The sequence below is a fragment of the Lepus europaeus genome, chromosome 17 (genome assembly GCF_033115175.1).
Source record: "Lepus europaeus isolate LE1 chromosome 17, mLepTim1.pri, whole genome shotgun sequence".
NCBI classification, from domain to species: domain Eukaryota; kingdom Metazoa; phylum Chordata; class Mammalia; order Lagomorpha; family Leporidae; genus Lepus; species Lepus europaeus.
In genome coordinates this window covers 10,755,486-10,778,138 of record NC_084843.1, presented here as the reverse complement: position 1 = coordinate 10,778,138, position 22,653 = coordinate 10,755,486, and the positions used below count along the sequence as shown (strand labels likewise).

At 45.4% G+C, this 22,653-nt stretch overlaps 1 protein-coding gene across 1 annotated transcript in view; it reads left to right on the top strand.

Moving 5' to 3' along the window:
- The window catches only part of INPP5F (inositol polyphosphate-5-phosphatase F), a 103,226-nt gene that overhangs the window by 27,509 nt on the left and 53,064 nt on the right, over positions 1–22,653 (top strand). The window contains exon 2 of the mRNA XM_062214159.1: positions 7,847–7,927. Coding sequence (XP_062070143.1) covers positions 7,847–7,927 — 81 coding nt within the window. The remainder of the gene's footprint in view (positions 1–7,846; positions 7,928–22,653) is intronic.

Genomic DNA, 22,653 nt, shown 5'->3' with positions numbered 1-22,653 from the left:
AGGCTGAACTGGGGGAAGAGCAAGAGAGAAATATTCCACCCGCTGGTTCACACCCAATTGGCTGTGACAGTTGGGTCTTGGCCAGGCTGAAACCAGAGCCAGAAACTCCATCCTGGTCTCACATGGGTGGCAGGGGCCCAAGTTTTGGGCCAAGTAAGCTGGATTGGAAGCAGAGCAGCCAGGACTCAAACCAGCACTCTGATAATGAGATGCTGTCATCGCAAGTGGCACCTTGACCTGCTGCACCACAGTGCCAGCCCCTCCATGGACCTTTTGAAAACCCCTTACATGAATGTGTTCACTAGGTTATGTAAAAAGTATTTCTTACGGTGGCCCTCAAACAATTAAAAACACTGACTTTCAGATGAAGGTTCATTAGATCAACCTTGTGATAGAATTCGCGACTGTAGTCATCTGCTTGCATGTCTCCAGGAAGGACTGGCTCAGCATGTTTTATTCAAGTCTCTCCACAATTGGCCGGGGTTTATTTTTCCAGTCTTATCAGATCTCCATTGTATTCAGTAGTCTGTTATCTGGACTGTTTGTCTTTTTATTTTTATATCATCTTAGCCTGATACAGGGCCTGAATCTGTGCCGGGTTCCTGGCAGTTCCTTGATTTGTTTTTCTTCTGTGATGGGACACATTCCAGAACAAACCTTGTACTACTTTCCTCTACATTATTTTTTTCCATGCTGCTTTCTTTATGCCTGAGTTTCCTCTTATATGTAACTCTCCCTGACTGCTTTATCTGTAATGTTTTCTTCCTCCTCTCTCTTCCTAGAGCTCACCTGGTACCTAAACGGTAGAGTCTTCACACCATGGTCTGTTTATCTTAGGCCAGGGGGGTGGGTCCAGGGTGGCTTCAGCTGGGTGCATCTGTGTTCGCAGGAGTTGAGACCTGGCCTACCCAGGACAGGCATTTTGGCTCACTATTTGGGAAAAAAAATCAGGGTGTTTTTATTTTAGGTGGAGATAGAGTGAAGTATTTGAAAATTAATAGAGATAAATCTGTAAATACCTAATAATGGGTGAGGAACAACTTTTCAAGCATCAAGATAATGAAAATGAAAGATGTGTATAAAACTTTAAAACTTAGCTTTTGGTACCAGTAAAAAAAAATTTTTAACCGAAAATATTTGCAGGCATGTCAGAAGTGAAGGTCTTTGTTTTCCTCCATCCTCCCCAGAAACCTTTTATTTAAGGAATACAAGCTTCATGTGTTTCATAAACACAAATTTAGGAACATAGTGATTCTTCTGTCCTACCTACACACACATACACCCTTCATCCTCCTCCCTCTCCCATTCCCATTCTTATTTTTTTTTAATTTATTTGACAGAATTATAGACAGACAGAAAGGTCTCCCTTCCATTGGTTCACTCCCCAAATGGCCGCCACAGCCGGCGCTGCGCTGATCCGAAATTATATGAACAAGGGAAGTATAGGAGAAACATAAACAATCAATTTCATAATTAAATTAATCTTGCTAGCAATGGAAAGGAAATAAACATCATATTGGGCAGGGGATGTCATAAAATTAACAAAATTGATGAAGAATGAAGAATGTCCAAGTGCTGGAAAGAGTACTTTAAAACAAGCGTTTTCATTTGCTCCTGGCAGAAATCTATTGTGGTATAATCTTTGTAGGTAACCATGGGGTAATATTTGCGAGTTTTTTTTTTTTTTTTAAGATTTATTTTTTTATTTGAAAGGCTGAGTTTCAAAGGGGGAGAGGCAGAGAGAGAGAGAGAAGTCTTCTATCTGCTGGTTTACTCCCCAAATGACTGCAATGGCTAGAGACGGGCCAGACCAAACCTTCTTCTGGGTCTCTCACATGGGTACAGGGACCCAAGCAGTTGGGCCCTCTTCTGCTGTTTTCCCAGGCCATAGCAGGGAGCTGGATCAGAAGTGCACCAGCTGGGACTTGAACCAGCACTCACATGGGATTCTGGTGCTTAACCCACTGCACCTCAGTGGCAACCCCTAATTTTATTTGAATGAAACATAATACTCAATCTGTAATCTGCAGGGTAATTATATACCTAATGTTAATTTAGGTTCCAAATGCATTGGAGTTTTGACTGTTACATCTTGAATGTCTTTGTAATGTATTCAATAAAAAGTTAACATTTCAATTTTTATTGAAAGAATTAAAAAGGAATTAAAATTTTCATTTGAGGGCTGTTACATACATTATCATTTCTAATCTTGACAACTCTTAGTAGAAGTCCCACTTTACATGTGTAAGGAAAAGGTGCTTAGGAAAGTAACATGGTCAAGTCACACAGTGGGTAGGGCAGGACTGTAGTCACACAGCTAAAAGCTAGGTCTGTGTGTCTATGTTAACAAAGAAATTGGTCTGAGTTCTCTTTCTCTGTTGTATCTTTTTCAGGTTTAGGAATTAAGATAACGCTGGCTTCATAGAAGGAGTTTGGGAGGATTCCCTCCCTTTCAGTTGTTTTGAATAGCTTAAGAAGAATTGGAGTTAGTTCTTCCTTAAATGTCTGGTAGAATTCAGCAGTGAAGCTATCCAGTCCTAGGCTTTTCTTTTTTGGGAGGTTCTTTATTACTGATTCAGTTTCTGTCTTGGTTATTGGTCCGTTTAGGTTTTCTGTGTCTTCATGGCTCCATTTAGGTTGAATGTGTCCAGGAATCTATCCATTTCTTCTAGGTTTCCCAATTTGTTGGCATACAGCTCTTTGTAGTAATTTCTGATGATTGTTTTTATTTCTTTAAGATTTATTTTATTTATTTGAAAGAGTTACAGAGAGAGGTAGAGACAGAGAGGTCTTGGCCCCTACGGCTGCAGTTGCGCCAGTCTGAAGCCAGGAAGCCAGGAGCTTCTTCTGGGTCTCCCATGTGGGTGCAGGGGCCCAAGGACTTGGGTCATCTTTGACTGTTTCCCCAGGCCATAGCAGAGAGCAGGATCGGAAGTGGATGGGAAGCAGGATCGGAGCAGCCAGGACTCGAACCAGCACCCATATGGGATACCAGCGCTTCAGGCCAGGGCTTTAACCCACTGTGTCACAGTGTTGGCTCCAATTCTTTTTATTTCTGTAGTGTGTTATTACAGTTTCTTTTTCATCTCTAATTTTATTTATTTGGGTCTTCTCATTCTCTTTCTCTCTCTCTTTTTTTTTTTTTTTGGTTAGTTTGGGCCAATGGTGTGTCAATTTTGTTTATTTTCTCAAGAAACCAACTCTTCATTTCACTGATCTTTGTATTTTTTTTTGTTTTGTTTTTTGTTTATTCTCTGATTTTAATTATTTCTTTTCTCCTAGTTTTGGGTTTGGTTTGTTATTTTTCTAGGTCCTTGAGATGCATTGATAGCTCACTGAATTGGTGCCTTTCCAGTTTGGTGATGTATGTACCAGTTGCTTGAAACTTTCCTCTTAACACTGCTTTTGCTGTATCCCGTAAGTTTTGATATGTTGTGTTGTCATCTTCATTTGCTTCCAGAAATTTTTTGATTTCTCTTTTGATTTCTTTGATGATCCAGTGTTCATTCAGGAGCATGTTGTTCGGTCTCCATGTATTTTCATATGCTCTATAGATTCCTGAGTTGCTGATTTCCAGCTTCATTCCTTTGTGGTCAGAGAGATGTATGGTATGATTTAGATTTTTTTGAATTTGCTGAGACTTGCTTTATGGCCTAGCGTGTGGTCTGTCCTAGAAAATGTTCCATGCACTGGTGAGAATAATGTGTATTCAGCAAATGTAGGATGAAAAGTTCTGTAAATATCCATTAAATCCATTTGGTCTATAGTGCTGATTAACTCTGTTGTTTCCTTGCTTATTTTCTGTCTGGTTGATCTATTACTGAAATTTGGGGATTGAAGCCCCATGTTTTGGAGTCTGTCTCCCTTTAGATCCATTAACATTTCTTTCAGATAGCCAGGTGCCCTGTAAGTAACTGCATATACATTTATTATAGTCACATCTTCCTGTTGAATTGATCCCTTAATCATTACATAGTGCCCTTCTTGGTCTCTTTTACCAGTTTTTGTGTTAGTCTATTTTGTCTGATATTAGGATGGCTACACCAGCTCTTTTTTTGTTTCTGTTAGGATGGAATCTTTTTACATCCTTTCAGTGTGTGTGTATCTTTGTTAGTGAGATGTGTTTCTTTTAGGCAACAAATAGATGGGTTTTGTTTTTTTTTAAATCCATTCAGCCAGTCTGTACCTTTTAACTGGAGAGTTGAGGCCATTTACTACATTTAAGGTGACTATTGATAAGTAATGACTTTGCCCTGCCATTTTTCCATAAATATTCCTACTGTTTACTCTGGATTTCCTTTATATTTTCACTGGGAGATTTTCGGCCTTCACCTTCTTTCATAATGATGACCATGCTTCTGTGTTTCTGTGTGTAGCACGTCCTAAAATGTCTTTTTTTAAGGCTGGATTAGTGGTGACATTCAATTTCTGTTTGTTATGGAAGGTCTTTATGTCACCGTCATTCATAAATGAGAGCTTTGCAGGATACAATATTCTTGGTCAACAGTTTTTTCTTTCTTTTTTTTTAAAGATATATTTACTTATTTATTTGAAAGAATTACACAGAGAGAAGGAGAGACAGAGAAAGAGAGGTCTTCCATCTGCCGGTTCACTCTCCAGTTGGCCGCAATAGCCGAAGCTGCACCAATCAGGAGCCAGGAGCCTCTTTGGGGTCTTATATTTTAATAACATTTCATGAGTATTTTCTCATGCCTTTGAAATACTGAAAATTGTAACTTCATGGTGGCATAATTTTCTATTTAAGGAAATACTTCCTTACTCTTGGGAATTTAAGTGACTTCCAGTTTTTTGATATGTGATACTGTCCGTGGTATTGCAGTATGGTATGTACATAGTCATCATGATCTGAAATATAATAAGCAAAATAGTAAGCTACCTCCTGGTGGTGGGATGAGGTGGTAATTTTTTTCTAATTTTATAGCGTTATTATTTCTAAAATTTATTTAAGAGGCACATAGCCAGGTGAGAAGGACACAGAGTCAGACAGACACAGATATCTTCCATGTTGGTTCACTCTCCAAATGGTTACAACAGTCAAGGCTGGGCCAGGTAGAAGCCAGGAGCTAGAAACTCAATCTGGGTCTCCCACATGGGTGGCAGAGACCTCCTGCCTTCCAGGACACAGTCACTGTCATACAGGATGTTGTTGCCCCAAGAGATATCTTAACTTTTAGGCCAAATATCTGTCCCTGTAGTATTACTCTTATAATCATATTATTTAAAAATTATTACTAGCTGTTGAAATACAGTTTCTGAGAGAGTTACTGTAGCCGTATGGCTTAGATGGCATGAGGCAGGTAGGCCTAGCTTTTTTTTTTTTTTCTTTAAAGATTTGATTTAAAAAAAAATATTTATTTGAAATTCAGAGTTACACAGAGAGAGGAGAGAGAGAGAGATCTAGATCTTCTTCCATTGGCTGGTTCACTCCCCAGTTGGCCACAATACCTGGCGCTGTGCTGATCCGAAGCCAGCAGCTTCTTCCAGGTCTCCCATGAAGGTGCAGGGACCCAAGGGCTTGGGCCATCTTCTACTGCTTTCCCAGGCCATAGCAGAGAGATATGGAACAGCTGGAACACGAACTGGCACCCCTATGGTCTGCCAGCACTGCAGGCTGTGGCTTTACCTGCTATGCCATAGCGCCAGCCCCAAACCTAGCTTTTAACTGCGTGACTACAGTCCTGCCCTACCCACTGTGTGACTTGACCATGTTACTTTCCTAAGCACCTTTTCCTTACACATGTAAAGTGGGACTTCTACTAAGAGTTGTCAAGATTAGAAATGATAATGTATGTAACAGCCCTCAAATGAAAATTTTAATTCCTTTTTAATTCTTTCAATAAAAATTAAAATGTTAACTTTTTATTGAATACATTACAAAAACTCCAATGCACTTGGAACCTAAATTAACATTAGGTATATAATCACCCTGCAGATTACAGATTGAGTATTATGTTTCATTCAAATAAAATTAGGGGGGGCCACCGCCTGCAGTGCCAGCATCCCATGTGGGCACTGGTTTGGGTCTCAGCTGCTCCACTTCTGATCAGCTCTCTGCTGTGGCCTGGGAAAGCAGTGGAGGATGGCCCAGGTCTTGGGACACCTGCACCCATGTAGGAAGACCCGGAAGAGGCTCCTGGCTCCTGGCCTCAGATTGGCACAGCTCTGGCCATTGCGGCCACTTGGCAAATAGGCCAGCAGATGGAGGACCCCTCTCTATATCCCTGCCTCTCCATCTATCTCTGTGTAACTCTTGACTTTCAAATAAATAAATAAATCCTAAAAATATATGGAAAAAAGATAACAATTATGGGGTGGCGCTGTGGTACGGTGGCCTAAGCTGTTACCTACAGTACCAAAATCCCTTGTGGGCACCGATTCATGTCCCTGCTGCTCCATTTCTGATCTGGCTCCCTGCTAATATGCCTGGGAAAGCAGCGGAAGATGGCCCAAGTGCTTGCACCCCTGTACCCATGTGGGAGACTCAGAAGAAGCTCCTAGCTTTGGCCTGACCTTTCCCCCCTGGCCATTGCAGCCATTTGGGATGTGAACCAGTGGATGGAAGACTTTCTCTCTCTCTCTTTCTCTCTCTCTCTCTCTCTCTCTGCCTGCCTCTCCCTTTCTGTAACTCTGCCTCTCAAATAAATAATCTTTAAAACTTAATAAAATTAGGGGCCGGCGTTGTAGCTCACTTGACTGATCCTCTGCCTGCGGCGCCGGCATCCCATATGGGCGCCGGGTTCTAGTCCCGGTTGCTCCACTTCCAGTCCAGCTCTCTGCTGTGGCCTGGGAGGGCAGTGGAGGATGGCCCAAGTGCTTGGGCCCTGCACCTACATGGGAGACTAGGAAGAAGCACCTGGCTCTTGGCTTCAAATTGGTGCAGCGCCAGCTGTGGCTGCCATTTGAGGAGTGAACCAACGGAAGGAAGACCGTTCTTTCTGTCTGTCTCTCTCACTGTCTATAACTCTTCCTATCAAATAAATTTAAAAATAAATAAATAAATAAATAAATTATTGTGATAATTAAAATGTAATTTAGGTTTTCTGCCAAGAGCAAATTTCTTTTCATTCTTGCTAATCTTTTTCAGCTGTTCGACTACCACAACTATTACATACACTATCACCACTTGATAGCCTTGGCTACCTGGGTTCCATAAGGGAATTCAGACCCATTATCCCTAGGCCTGGCTCAGTGTAATGAAGTTGCTGCTTTTCTGTGTGTCCAGAATGGTACCAGTTACGTGCCGTTTCATTTCTCACTGAGGAGAAAAATGTCCCCCAGCTCGTGTCTGTTTTGTGGTTTGGATGAGGAACCCTGATTGAGATGCCTGGAGTGTGTAGGTTCTCAGTAAGTGGAAGTGATCCCTGTTGGTCTTGCCCTAGAAGTCATATCAAGGGCAGTAGCTTTCTGGATTTCATTGCTTGGAACAGGCATCTTTGCTGACAGGTGTTTTCGGAGTGTGATCCAGTAAGTGGACAGCTCTGGTGATTTCTCAAGCCTTCTTTTGGGTCTGGGACTTGCGCTTTGGGGAAGGATCATCAGCAATAGCTTCAGTTTGCTCTCTTGTCGTGTAGCGGCCTCTTTCCTCCACTGTAGGGCGCCAGGGTGCTGCTTCCCATCTGGTAGTGCGTCTGGAATGTCAGGTCTCCCCCTGTAAATGTCCTTGCACCAGAAGCCTTGTTCAGACCTCAGATTTCATGCTTTGTTGCAATTTATTCAGTTCTGATGTTCATGATGGCTTTTTGGGGACACTGGCAATTTTTTATATACAGTTTTAATATGTTTTCTGGTGAATATTTTCTCGTGACTGTTTTTTACTTTATTTCAGCTACTGATCTACTTCTTGCCTGGAATCCTATTTGTTTGGGGTTGGTAGAAGGTGTTATTGGAAAAATTCAACTCCATTCAGGTACGTTTCTTTATTTCCTTTTAGAGATTATTTATTTTGAAAGTCAAAGTAACACAGGGGGAGAGACAGAGAGCGAGTGATCTTCCGTCCATTGGTTTATTTTCCAGGCAGCCGCAAAGGCCAGCCCTGAGCCAGGCTGAAGCCAGGAGCTTCTTCTGGGTCTCCCCCATGGGTGGCAGGGGCCCAAACATTTGAGCCATCTGCTGCTTTTCCCAGGTGATTAGCAGGGAGCTGGATCGGAAGTGGAGCAGCCGGAACTTGAACCGGTGCCCTTATGATATGCCAGCATTATAGGTGATGACTTCACCTGCCATGCCACGATGCTGGTCCCAGGTATATTTCTGTAAGCTTTTTGGCCTCAACCTTTAACTCCCATGCCCTGAATCTATAAAAGGAGCTCTCCCAATCTGACGCACGACTTTCCCGGCCCCCACTCTGTTGCTCTGTTGGGGCTGGGGAACCTCGCCTGGGAGCGGAACCCCAATAAAAGCCTGTGAATTAATTGATTCATCTGCCTGGGAAGATCTGTTACGCGCAAGACACCTTACAGTTATGAAGTATATGAAGCTTTGGCTTTATTGCTACATAATTGAAGTATCTACCTCTATAGTGTGCCTTTTAAAATTTTTTAAAATAGAACTATTGAGCATTTGGAAACTAGGTTGATTTTTGTATAATTTGCCTTTGCCAGATTCTTTGGTTGTTTTTAAGAATGCTTTTGTTTTGAAATATAAATATAAAATTCTATTTATCACAGATACGTGGTATAGGCTGTTGTAAAATATACACATTTATCTGCCATTCAGATTAAGAAATGAAGTACAACCAAAGTGTGGGAGCTCTCTCTGGGCCTCTCGTCCTGTTTTCTTCCCTTTAGAAGAACATATTGTTTTGAATTTTGTACTCAGAATTCCCTTGATTTTTGTTTTTGCTTTGATTATATATGTATTCCTAAATAATATATGCTGCTTGGGTTTGTGTTTTGAAGATTCTCTTTAAATATTAAGTTGTTTGTGTTCTTTTTTTTTTTTTTTTAGATTTATCCTTGTTGATGTATGGAACTGTAATTTCTTATTTTCATTGTTATATGAATATTTCATAATTTCTCATTTTTTTCCTGGCAGTGGGTAATTAAGTTTCCTTTTTTTTTTTTTTTCTGTCAGAAATAATAGTGCTATGAGCATTGTTGTATATATTCTGTCTTTGGTAGTTTTTTTTTTTTTTTTTTAATTATTTCAGTCCAGAAGAGAGAAGCATTTAGTCATTGTAGCGATCCAAGTATTTTAATAGCACACTCCTGCCTGTCCATATTTGCATACATATATTTTTAATCATTTACATGCTGACAGGATAATTTCACTGCTAGGTGTTCTGAGCTAAAATTCATTTTCTGTTGTTTAAATGACATGTGTGAAGTGTTTGAGTTATTTTTCCTTAATTTCAGTCAATCTTGCAGCAGCCAATAAATCACTGAAATCAATCAGGAGACCTTGGATTCAAGCTCTGTTTATTAGCTTTGAGCTATAGGAGAAGTTTCCTAACATCTTTTCATTTGTGTGTTGTATCACAAGCCCTCCCCCTAATTAATGGCTTAGCCCAAGAACAACGCATGGCATCTCATGTTTCTGTGGGCTGACCGAGAGAGAGGCTCTTCCACCTTCTCTTTTGTTGGCTAGGTCACTCTGGTTCAGCGTTCACCTGGGAGTTTGCCTGGATCTCTTTCCATGCGTCTCGTCTCCCCAGGCCTCTCTGTGGGCCCTTCTCCCTCTCCTGGACACAGTGGTGGTTGGGTGCTAAGAAGACAAGTTCAATGTGCCAGGGCCTCTGCTTCTTACACTGTAAAACAAGAGTGGAAGTGACTGGCCTCTGTATTTCTGTAGGTTGTTGTGAGTCCCAGATGAGATAACACACCTGAGGTACTTAGTCAATTATAAATCACTATTTTTTAAAGATTTATTTTATTTATTTGAAAGGTAGGGTTAGAGCGAGAGACAGAGAGGTCTTCCATCTGCTGGTTTACTCCCCAAATGGCTGCAGTGGCTGGAGCTGGGGCTGGGCCAGGCTGAAGCCAGGAGCCAGGAGCTTCTTCCAGGTCCCTCATGTGGGTGGGTACAGGGGCCCAAGGACTTGGGCCATCCTCTGCTGCCTTTCTAGGTGCATTAGCAGAGAGCCTTATTGGAACTGGAGCAGCCAGGACTCGAACCAGTGCCCATATGGGATGCTGGCATCACAGGTGGTGGCTTTAACTGCTACACCACAATGCTGGCCCAATAAATCGCTATTGCATCAGGGCTCTTTTGGTTGCAAATACAAACCGATCAGCTTATGCAAAAAACAAGCCAGTTCTTGAGAGGAACCTGGTAGACTAAAACCAAGAAGTGGATGTTTATAGGATCAAAGATTATTTCCTTAGGACAAGTCCTCTGTGACCTCTTCATTTTTCTCCTCTTTTTTGCTTTCTCTATGTATAGCAGACAAAATCTCTGCCCTTAAAATGGTGCCCTCAGCCCTCAAACCAGCTAACTTCTGTCGGTCTCTGTCCTCGCCAGGGACTGACCAGCAGTCCGAAAGGATTGAACGGCGCGTCTGGTTCAGACTCCTGAAAATGAAGCTTGCTGGCTAGCACAGGCCAGGGCCTTCGTTGTCAGCTGGTTCAGTTCCCCGCGGGCACTCTCCTGGGTGGGCGGCAGGCTGAGCAGCAGGGTTTGGACTTGGCAGCCAGCCTGGAGGTTGCCTCCTGTAAGCAGTGCACAACTGTAAGTTAATGGCTTGCAAATCCATGATGAATGGAAGTACAGTCATTGAGGAGGCAGTGAAGCGAGGTCCTCTGGGGTCACTCCGGGGAGTCTCTGCTGGTTTCACCTGCCTCTCTCTGGGCCCCAGGACAGGTGGTTGGTAGGCAGCAGGAGTAACTGTGGAATAGGGAACTTGAGAAAGGGAGCGGTGGGGAGTCAGCGGATCTAGAGAAGGGCGGAATGGAAAAGGAAAGGAGGCAGGGAGAGTCTGCACTTTGTACTCTCAGTCCTTGAACCTTTTTTTTTCCTTGTCACATTTGCTTAAAGGTTTGGCTCTGAAGAAAGGGAGCAGGGCAGGGGTGGGGTGGGAAGCAGAGGGAGATCTCTCCACCCCTGCAGCCTGTGTCCTGCGCCCCAGCCTTGCCCCTGAGCACCCGTCTCACTCTTGCCTTTCATCCTCTGTCGTGGGCTCCTGTGCCCTGTGCCCGCCCTGGCTGTGGTCAGCTTGCTGGAGGCGTATGTGAGAGCTGAGCTGATTACTTGGGGGCGTTTTCCCACGGGAGCAGAGGGTGAGGAGAACAAAAGGTCTGCACTTAAACTCTTTCTCACTCTGGTTTCCCACCTACTCATTCTCTCCATGTTAATGCATGAATTTTTGTTCTTGCCTGGTATGATGGGAACATAAATTTACTCAAACAGATGCCATTGGAAGTCTCAAAATGGTGTGGGTGAGCTGTGCTGCTGTTCCTGTCACTGCACTCTGAGCCCTGTGGTGGGGCAGGCGTCCGGGCCTTAGGAACTCTGTTAGTTTGCTTGGGCTGCTGGCTGGGTTTTATTTTCTCCTAGATCTGGAGGCCAGAAGTTGGAGATCACGGTGTGGGCAGGGCAGGTTTCCTGGAGGCCGCTCTTTAGGTGTCGTCCTCTCTCCTGTGGTCTCCATCTCCCCAGGGAAAGACGGTGCCGGGCAGATTGGATAGACACCCCCCCCCCCCCGCCTTCTATCACCAGGACCTCATTTTTACTTAACTATCTCTTTAGAGACCCCATTTCCAAATACAGTCAGATTCTGAGATACCTGGGGGTCAGGACCTCAGTATCGGACACAGTTCAGTCCACTGAAATGCTTATTACCCACTGCTGTTCCTGCTTCCTCCCTTTTTCACGTTGTGATAGGCCGTTCTCCACATACCACCGAGGCCCTGCAGGTGGACTAACTTGGGTCAAGACGCCTCATCCAAGCCTCAGTGGCCATAGTAAGACAGACGTGGTCAGCACAGGGAGCGGGGAGAAGGGAGAGCCCTTCTTGTTGGGGTTGTTGTGAAGATTTGATACACTGCCTGCAAATGAGATCTTGGTAATTCAGTCTGATGGCTCTTCTTCTTTTTCCTTAAAGGCCCTAGGAAGTGTCAGAGATTTTAATAGAGAACCCTTTAAGTTCTAGATACATAATTTTTTTTAAGATTCATTTTTTATTTGAAAGGAAGAGTTGGAGAGAAAGAATAGGGAGGGGGTATCTTCCATGTGCTGGTTCACTCCCCAAATGGCTGCAAACAGCTGGGGCTGTGCCAGGCTGAACTTCTTCCAGGTCTCCCATGTGGTTGCAGGGGCCTAAGTACTTGGGCCAACCTCCACTGCTTCCCCAGATGCATTAGAGCTGGACTGGAAGTGGGGCAGCCAGGACACGAAGTGGTGCCCGTATAGGATGCTGACGTTGCAGGTGGTGGCTTAGCGCTCTATGCCACAACGCCACATTGTGAACAAGTTTTAAACTTGAACTGTTTTTTTCTAATGTTAGTATTTACAGAAACTTGATATTTACAAAAGGCTACACTATAAGAATCTATAAAAAGTAAGATTTTTCATAGTAAAATATTAGCATTAGCGTAAGTTGTATTTCATAATCCTTGTACTCCTTTAAAGCAATATATGTTGGAAGAATTTTAAAGTCATCTTTGGTGGTGGCATCCTTTGCTGATAATTGCCCACTCTTGGCAAGCTCTGGCATGAAACGGTTCTGTGAACTCTGGGCCTAGAGGAAATCCACTGAGAACCATCAGCCTGTTTTGGTTTTGGAAGTCTCTTCATGGACATTTGCAGGCAGGTGGTCTTCCAGCCAGGCTGGTAACACAGTCTACTTCCAGCAGCTGGGGTGTGTCTGACCTGGGTGTGACCCGTTGAGGTTCGTTAGTATGAGGAATGACGTAGGAAGAACATATAATGAACCAAATAGGTGAAAGAAAAGCAAAAGCTCCATGATGAAAAATCAGTATTTTTTATTTGTTGTAGTCACCAGAAGGAAGAATGAGGATCAAATTTTTTTTTAAGATTTATTTATTGATTTGAAAGTCAGAGTTACACAAAGAGAGGAGAGGCAGAGAGAGGGAGAGAGAGAGAGAGAGGTCTTCTAGCCGCTGGTTCACTCTCTAATTGGCCACAACGGCAGGAGATGCGCCGATCCAGAGCCAGGAGCTACTACTTTTTTTTTTTTTTTTTTTTTTTTGACAGGCAGAGTGGACAGTGAGAGACAGACAGAGAGAAAGGTCTTCCTTTTTTTTGCCGTTGGTTCACCCTCCAATGGCTGCGCGGTAGGCGCGCTGCGGCCAGTGCACCGTGCTGATCCAATGGCAGGAGCCAGGTGCTTCTCCTGGTCTCCCATGGGGTGCAGGGCCCAAGCACTTGGGCCATCCTCCACTGCACTCCCGGGCCACAGCAGAGAGCTGGCTTGGAAGAGGGGCAACTGGGACAGGATCGGTGCCCCGACCGGGACTAGAACCCGGTGTGCCGGCGCCGCAAGGTGGAGGATTAGCCTAGTGAGCCGCGGCGCCGGCTCAGGAGCTACTTCTGAGTCTCCCACACAACTGCAGGGGCCAAAGGACTTGAGCCATCTTGTGCTTTCCCAGGCCATAGCAGAGAGCTGGATCAGAAGTAGAGCATCCAGGACTGGAACTGGTGCCCATGTGGGATGCTGGCACTGCAGGCGGCAGCTTTACCCACTATGCCACAGTGCCGGCTCTGAAGATTTATTTCCTTGAAAGACAGAGTTAGAGGGAGAGACGGAGAGACAGAGACAGGGTCAAGGAGGAATGGGGAGAAAAAGATGTCTTCCACACACTGGTTCACTCCCCAAAGGCAACATCAGCTGGGGCTGGGCCAGTCCAGCCAGGAGCCTGGAACAACATCTGGGTCTCCCTATGGGTGGTAGAGGCCCAGGCAGTTGGGCCATCCTCTGCTGCTTTCTCAGGCACATTAGCAGGGAGCGGGATTAGGAATGGAGCAGCCGGGATTCGAACAGCTGCTCATATGGGATGCTGGTTTCACGGACAGCAGCCTAACCCACTGTGCCAGAACACTGGCCCCCAAGGGTCAGATTTCTATCACAGTTGTAACTGCATGTTAATATTTTATTTTCTTGTTTTGTCTCTATCAACTCTAGATTATAAGCTCCAAAGAGACAGGGGCCATGGCTGTGTTTACTCACTTGCCGTGTCTCCATGTGCTGACCATGATGGGGGCTATTCCAAAGTGGTCAGCAAGTACATATTGAGTTAGCAAATATTTATGGCGTGCCTAGCCTGTGCCAAGGCTTGCACTCGGTGCTGAGGCTGCTTGCTGGATACAACCTGAAGCTCACTGGAGCAGAGACTGGAATCTGAGCAGTAGATCTTAAGTACCCAATTTTATCATTGCCAACTGGAAGAACGTGGAGAGTGCACATGATAAAGCGGCCCAACGGGGTGGGGCTGGGTTCCTGGGTGGAGGACATTGCTGAGATACTGCTTTTCAGGGACATACTCATATTGACTGGACAGGGGGGTGAGGCGGAGTCAGAAGAGGTGGTTCTTGCAGAGTAAGCAGCTGTGCAAAAAGCTATGATCAATGTGCTTCATTTATTTTCTATATAACGTCCAGGGTATGAGGTCACATCTTTATACAGACATCCATGAGATAAATGCTTTAGGCTGGAGATTTTAGATGGAGTACATAAGCTCTTCAGTATTTTGAAGATTGAGAAAGAAGATAAGTTCAGGGCAAGAAGTATCTGAATATAAAGAGCAAAAGATTAATTAGCAAAGGAATGTAGCCCAGGATATGTTCAGGATGTTTTGATGGGAAGATGGCCAGGAATCTTGATTAACGTGGTAAAAGACTTTCTACTCAAAGTACGGAACAGTCACAGGCGGAATCTGCTTGAGTAGCTCTCATTCATTAAGCTGGTGCTCACCCTCTGCTGTTTTCCACTTGTGAAGTGGTGAAGATATCTCGGACATTAAGATGATAAAGTGAATTATCGGAAAGATGGAATCAGGAGTGGAGCTGGGACTTGGATCCAGGTACTCCAGTATGGGATGCAGCTGTCCCAACCATCAGTTTAACTGCTGCGCCAAATGCCTAGCCGTCGGAATTATTTATTTTAGAGCAGACTAGGTTCCTGGCTAACCCTTAGGGAGGTGAGGTGGAGGGGCAGCAAGTGCTCCCCACATCTCCTAGTTCAATCCACAACTGCCCACCATGGCTTAGACTGGGCTGGGCCAAGGTGGGAGCCAGGAACTCAATGCATATGTGTCTCATGGGTGTCAGACTTGAGCCATTATTGCTGTCTCCCAGGTTCTACGTTAGGAGCTGGAGCCAGGCTTTGAACCCAGGTCCTCCAATATATGGTATGCGGGTGTCTTAACTGCTAGGCTAAATGCCCACCCCTGGATTACCCTCTTTGGCATCTTCTCATAATTTTTTATTTTTACTTCCCTCCTGTTCCTTGTACTCTCTTCCTTAGCCATCTAGCCTAGGTGCTGAATGGTCCATCCTTCTCTCGTTGCTACTCTCGTTTTGTCTGTCATTGTGCACTTCATAATTTCCCATTTCCCCTGTCTAAATTTGAGCTTCTATCTGCTTGGTACAGGTGGTTCCCCTCCTTGTTAGAAGCAATGCTTTCAGTAGTGGCCCCTAATTCTGAGCTCCCCGGGGGTCATGAAATAAGCAGGTGGCATGGTAGATTAATTAGGTTAAAATGACTGTCGGGGTCACATATAAAGATGCTTTTGGGGTGAACATTTGGCCTAGCATCCTATATCGGAGTGGCAGGACTTTGATACCCACCTTCAGTTCCCGACTCCAGCTTCTTGCTGATGGAGACCCTGGGTGGTGCAAGTTACTGTGGTTCTGCCGCCCACGGAGGAGACCTGGATTGAGCTCCTGGCTCCTGGCCTGAGTCACCCAGCTGTTGCAGGCATTTGGAATGTGAACCAGCAGATGGGAATGCTCTCTATCCCCTTCTCTCTGTGTCTCTGCCTCCCAAGTAAATTTTTATACACACACACAGGGCTTTCTATATTCCCTCTATTATGTTTTGGACTTTTTGTCTTATTGAACATTTTGAAATAATTCCAGTCAAATCATTACCACTTATGATTGTATTTAATAAAGGAGGTTCTTAATAAACATAGGAAGTTCTCACTTAAACTTGGCCAGTAACAGCCATCAGGAGCAGAAAATGAAGGTTATTTGGCTTGGTTATCAAGTTGCTATAGCTTGTGGGCTTGGGTCCCTTTGATTAGGGGCCGATCACCTCTACCCTTGAAGCCACCTTCTGCCGCTTTTCAGTTTATATTCATGAAGATAAACTTGTGTCATTAATAAAAATCTGGGGTGTCTCTAGCAGGCTGAGGTTTGCTAGCAGGAGATCATGTAACATTAAAGTTTTCAGGAAGCATTTGAGAAGACATCTTAGCACTTTGAGGGGGTGATCTATAGTTACCTAGAAAATGTATTATTATATAGAAAATAAGTTTGTGGGGCTAGCATTGTGGCATAGTGGGTAAAGCCGCAGTCAGTGATGCCAACGTCCTGTATGGGTACTGGTTTCAGTCCCAGCTGCTCCACTTCCAATCCAGCTCCCTGCTGATGCACCTGGGAAAGCAATGGAAGAGGGCCCAAGGGCTTGGCCCCCACACCCAAGATGGAAGACCTCTGTCTCTCCCCCCTCCTTTCTCTCTCTCTAAATTCTGTCTTTCAAATAAATGAAATAAGTCTTAAAAAAATTTGCTCAATAGTACTTTGTAAGTTAGACTTTACTAGTTTTCTAAGACTTTTATGTTTTTTTAAGATACAAAAGAGTTCATGTTTTTATGAAATATAGCAGATTATTTTATTTTGTGACAGATCTTTTTTAGGGATTTAGCCTCCCTCAGTCTTAAACTTGAGAGGCTAAGCTGCATATGATTCTAATTGCAACATTTGGTACTTTTGAAATAGAGCCTATTAAATGTCTTTCACCCTTGATGCTGTTCTTGTGAGTCATTGTCAATTTTCTATAAATGCAGACTTGAGAAACCTTAAGCAACAGAGCAACCAGTCAAGAAATATTGAGTAGTTACTATGTTTGGAATATGAGCAAACTAATAATTAGCTTTTTAGTCACTGGGAGCAGTAGACACTTGGTGTGATATACTGTCTGTCAGCTGCCAGCTCCAAGTGGGGGTGTCACTTGGCCTCCCGTTTCATTGATGTATGATGCTCCCTGAAATATATTAATGGATATATAGTGCTTTATTTCCACGAGGGGAAAAAGAGCATTTCTATTATCATAGTTTACAAAAACAGAAATGTCTTCAATTATAAAATATTGTATTAAACCTACCATGAATTCATATCTTTACTACAAATTCAAAATCATGCATAAGCTTGTATATAACCTATTTTGTAGACCCATGCTTACTTATATCCATTTAAAAGAGCTAAATAGGGGCTGGCACTGTGGCATAGTAGGCTAAGCCTCTGCAGCGCCAGCATCCCATGTGGGTGCTGGTTTGAGCCCTGGCTGCTCCGCTTCTGATCCAGTTCTCTGCTATGGTTTGGCCCAAGTGGTTGGGAGCAGTAGACACTCGGTGTGATATACTGTCTGTCAGCTGCCAGCTCCAAGTGGGGGTGTCACTTGGCCTCCCGTTTCATTGATGTATGGTGCTCCCTGAAATGCTCCATTGATGTATGATGCTCCAAGTGGTTGGGTCCCTGCACCCATGTGGGAGACATGGAAGAAGATCCTGGCTCCTGGCTTTGGATCAGCCCAGCTCTGGGCGTTGTGGCCATTTGAGGAGGGAACCAGTGGATGAAAGACCTTTCTCTCTCCCTCTCTCTGTCTATAACTCTACCTCTCAAATGGATAAATCTAAAAAAAAGAGCTAAATGATCAGTCAATGGGTTTTATGTATGCTTAGGACTAAACTAAATTCCTACCAAATATTTGTTAAAAAGGTAGACTTCTTGAACATATTTTTTCTTGGGATATGCTATGAAGATATTATTTTAATGGTTAGTTTCTTGGAATATATACTGTATTAATAGTATGTAATATTTCAGGGGGCTGGCACTGTGGCATAGTGGGCTAAGCCTCCCCTTGCAGTGCCAGCATCCCATATGCCAGTTCGTGTCCCAACTGCTCCTCTTCTGATCCAGCTGTCTGCTAATGGCCTGGGAAAGTAGTGGAAGATGGCCCAAGTTCTTGGGTCCCTGTACCCCTGTGGGAGACCCAGAAGAAGCTCCTGGCTTCGGATCAGCTCAGCTCCAGCCATTGCAGCCATTTGGGGAGTGAACCAGCAGATGGAAGATTTCTCTCTATCTCTCCCTCTCTCTCTAACTCTGCCTCTCAAATAAATAAATCTTTTTTTAAAATAGTATATATTTCCTTCTTAGTCTGTGCAGATTACCGTAGGGTGAGTGGCTTGTAAAGAATGGAAACTTACTTCCCACAGTCCTGGAGACTGAGAGGTCCAGGGTCAGGACATCAGGACACCCGCAGACTCATTGTCAGGTTGGGGCTCGCCTCCTGGTTCATAGATGACTTCTCACTGAGGCCTCACGTGATGGGAGGGGTGAGGGGCCGAGGGAACTCTGCTGGGCCTCTGTCTGGGTGTGTGTATGTGTGTGTATGTGTTCTTAGATTTATTTTTGTTTATTTGAAAGGCAGCATTACAGAGAGAGATCTTCTATCCACTGGTTCACTCCTCAAATGGCTGCAACGGCTGGGGGGGTGTCAGACTGAAGCCAGGAGCCCAGAGCTTCTTCCAGTTCTCCCACGTGAGTGCAGGGGTCCAAACACTCAGGCCATCTTCCAGTACTTTCTCAGGCCCACTAACAGGGAACTGGATTGGATGTAGAGCAGCTGGGTCCTGAACCAGTGCCCGTATAGGATGCCAGCATTGCAGGCCGTGGCTCAACCTGCTGTGCCACAGTGCTGGTCCTGGTGGGCCTCCTTCATAAGGAACTGGTCCCGTTTGTGAGGGCAGAGTCCTTATAACCTGTTCACCTGCTGAAGGCGCCCTCTCCTAATACCCCCACATTGGGATTAGAATTTCAACGTATGGATTTTGAGGGGACACATATATTTAACTGGTAGTATTCTACCCTGGTCTCGCAAAAACATGTTCTTCTCACATGCAAAATAAATTTTTATGTCCTAACAGCACCAAAGTCTTAAAAAAGATTTATTTATTTATTTGAAAGTCAGAGTTACACAGAGAGAGGAGATGCGGAGAGAGAGAGAGGTCTTCCATCCGATGGTTTACTCATCAGTCGGCCTCCTCAGCCAGAGCTGCGCCAATCCAAAGCCAGGAGCTACCAGAAGTCTTATTTTTTTTTTTAATATTTGTTTATTTGAAAGGCAGTTACACAGAGGGAAAGCACAATCCTCCATCTGCTGGTTCACTCCCAAATGGTTGCAACCATACTGAAGTCACAAGCCTGGACTCCAACCGGGTCTCCCATGTGAGTGGCAGGGGCCCAGAGACTTGTACCTCCACTGCCTTCCCAGGTGCACTAGCAGGGACTGAATCAGAAGTGAAGCAGCCAGGACCTGAACCGGTGCTCATATGGAATGGTGGCAGCTTAACTTGCTGTGCCACACCACTGGCCCCACCACCAAGTCTTAACTTGTTCCAGCGTCAACTTGAAAGTCTACACGGTCTCATCTGAATATCACCTAAATCGTACGTGATACTGAAGGTTTAAGTCATCCTGAGGCAAATTGCTCTCTAGCTGCAAATTTGTGAAACCAAAGAAGTTATGTGCTTCCAGAATATAGTGGTGGGACAGGTATTTGATGGACATTTTTTAAAAAAAGATTTATTTATTCATTTGAAAGTCGGAGTTAGAGGAGGGGGGAAGAGGGGGAGGGGGACGGGGAGGGGGAGGTCTTCCATCCACTGGTTCACTCCCCAATTGGCCGCAAAGGCTAGAGCTGTGCTGATCTGAAGCCAGGAGCTTCTTCTGGGTCTCCCACATGGGTGCAGAGGCCCAAGGGCTTGGGCAATCTTTTACTGCTTCCCAGGCCACAACAGAGAGCTGGATTGGAAGTAGAGCAGCTGGGACTTGAACCGATGCCCATGGGATGCCGGCACTGCAGGCAGTGGCTTTACCCGCTATGCCACAGCAGCAGAGAAGCTCCTGGCTTCAGATCAGCTCAGCTCTGACCATTGCGGCCATTTGGGGAGTGAACCAGCGGATGGAAGACTTTATCTCTCTACCTTTCAAATGAATGAATGAATGAATAAATAAATAAATAAATCTTTTTTAAAAAGTACACGGTAGATCTTTGAGATCCTAAGACTTGAGAATAATCCTCTTTGAGTCAATGTTCTGCACCCTAAACCCATACCTTCCAGATCCTACTCCCATGGCTCTGCCCAGGAAGGGTTTTGACCCTAGGGCTTTGTTGCGTGACCCTGTGCCCCTGGCTTTGGTCAGAGGCCATCTGGCTTGTCAAAAACTCTTTGAAACCAAACAGGCATCTCTGATGATCTCTGAACCACCTTTGGAGTCATTCTCCTTGTCTTAAAGGACAGCACACATTCTCAGCTGGATGGCTCTGTGGCCCTGTCCTGTCACATCCAGCTGGATGGCTCTGTGGCCCTGTCCTGTCACATCCAGCTGGATGGCTCTGTGGCCCTGTCCTGTCACATCCGAGCCATCCGACACCTGTCTGTCGTTCCTTTCCAGCTCCTTCCCCTTCTGCTCAGTTTTCCTGCGAGTGGGTGGATAAGTCTGTGGTTCACACACATGGCCACACCCTTCATATTCTCTTTTAATATGCCTTCTCATTATTTGCAGTATGGAGAAGCTGAGAATTCTTTAGATCTTAAAGTTTTGTTTCCTTTTTGCTTAACAGTTTTTTATTTTTTTATTTTATTTTATTTTATTTGAAAGACAGAGATACAGAGAGAGGTAGAATCAGAGAGAGGTTTTCCATTCCTCTGGTTCACTCCCCAAATGACCGCAAAGCATAGCAGAGAGCTGGATCGGAAGAGGAGCAGCCAGGACCCGAACCTGTGCCCATGTGGGATGTCGGCGCCGCAGGCTAGGGCTTTAATCCACTGCGCCACAGCGCTGGCCCGTGCTTAACAGTTTTGTCCTGAGGTGCCTTCCACAATACACTCAACGTGAACACACTTCAGCCCATTGGAGGATTGCCTCCTCTCCCACTGTCTGGTAACGTGTTTGTTTCCACCTGGGACTGGCCAGGACGGGCTTTGCTGTCTGTGTTTCTGCCAGCCTTCTGTCCCGGGGTGCTTGGTGTTCTCTGAGAACGCGTCTCCCAGTTCTCCTCTCTTCCCTCGGAGGCCTGGCTAGAATCCCCCAAAGCTTCACGCATGGCGGCGCAGGCCTCTTCCAGCTGGCCTCCGCACTCATCCATCTCTCTCTTGTCCCGTTCCAGAGCTGCTTCCGTGCAGCGCCCGCTTCTCGGTGCCAAGGCCTGACTTAGGGCTCTGCAGACAGGCGGAGCGTTTCATGTGCGAGCAGGTTTATTCTGAGGGGTTGGCCCCCCAGCACAGAGGCGGAGAATTCCCACCATCCGCCACCTGTGAGGGGAGGACTAGGGAAGCTGGTGGAACAGTTCCTGTCTGAACTGGATGCTTGGCAGCTGGGGCGGGGGTAGGGGGAGCAGCAATGGCCCAGGCCTGAGAAGTAGAACTTCCACAACAGACAGTAAATTGTGCCACTGCTGTTCTGGCCCTCCGTGGATAGTATGACACCGGGCATGGTGAGTGTGGATGGTGTGATCCCCACTTACCCACAATTCGAGTGCACTCTGGATCTCTCTCTCTCCCTCCCTCCCTCCCTCCCTCTCTATCTAGAATCTCTCTTTGTCTCTCTTTCACACACACACACAGAGGAGTGATGTTTTGTCATCTCTCTGGCCTCCCTTAGCCCAGGCAGGCTGACAGTTTCATACGGAACATCAGAATCATTGACAGATTCGGCCGGCGCCGTGGCTTAACAGGCTAATCCTCCGCCTTGCAGCGCCGGCACACTGGGTTCTAGTCCTGGTTGGGGCGCCGGATTCTATCCCAGTTGCCCCTCTTCCAGGCCAGCTCTCTGCTATGGCCCGGGAAGGCAGTGGAGGATGGCCCAGGTGCTTGGGCCCTGCACCCGCATGGGAGACCAGGAGAAGCACCTGGCTTCTGGCTTCGGATCAGCGAGACACGCCATCTGCAGCAGCCATTGGAGGGTGAACCAATGGCAAAAAGGAAGACCTTTCTCTCTGTCTGTCTCTCACTATCCACTCTGCCTGTCAAAAAAAAAAAAAAAATCATTGACAGATTTTTTCTTTACGTTTTTGTTGTTGTTGTTTTTAGTTTTTTTTTTTTTTTTTTTACAGGCAGAGTTAGAGAAAGGTCTTCCTTCCGTTGGTTCACCCCCCAGATGGCTGCTATGGCTGGCGCGCTGCGCCGATCTGAAGCCAGGAGCCGGGTGCTTCCTCCTGGTCTCCCATGCAGGTGCAGGGCCCAAGCACTTGGGCCATCCTCCACTGCCTTCCCGGGCCACAGCAGAGAGCAGGACTGGAAGAGGAGTAACCGGGACAGAATCCGGCGCCCCAACCGGGACTAGAACCCGGGTAGTGGTGCCGCAGGAAGAGGATTAGCCTAGTGAGCCACGGTGCCAGCCATCTTTACATGTTTAGAAACCAACCGAGAAGAGAGGTTCTGTTTGATAACAGCA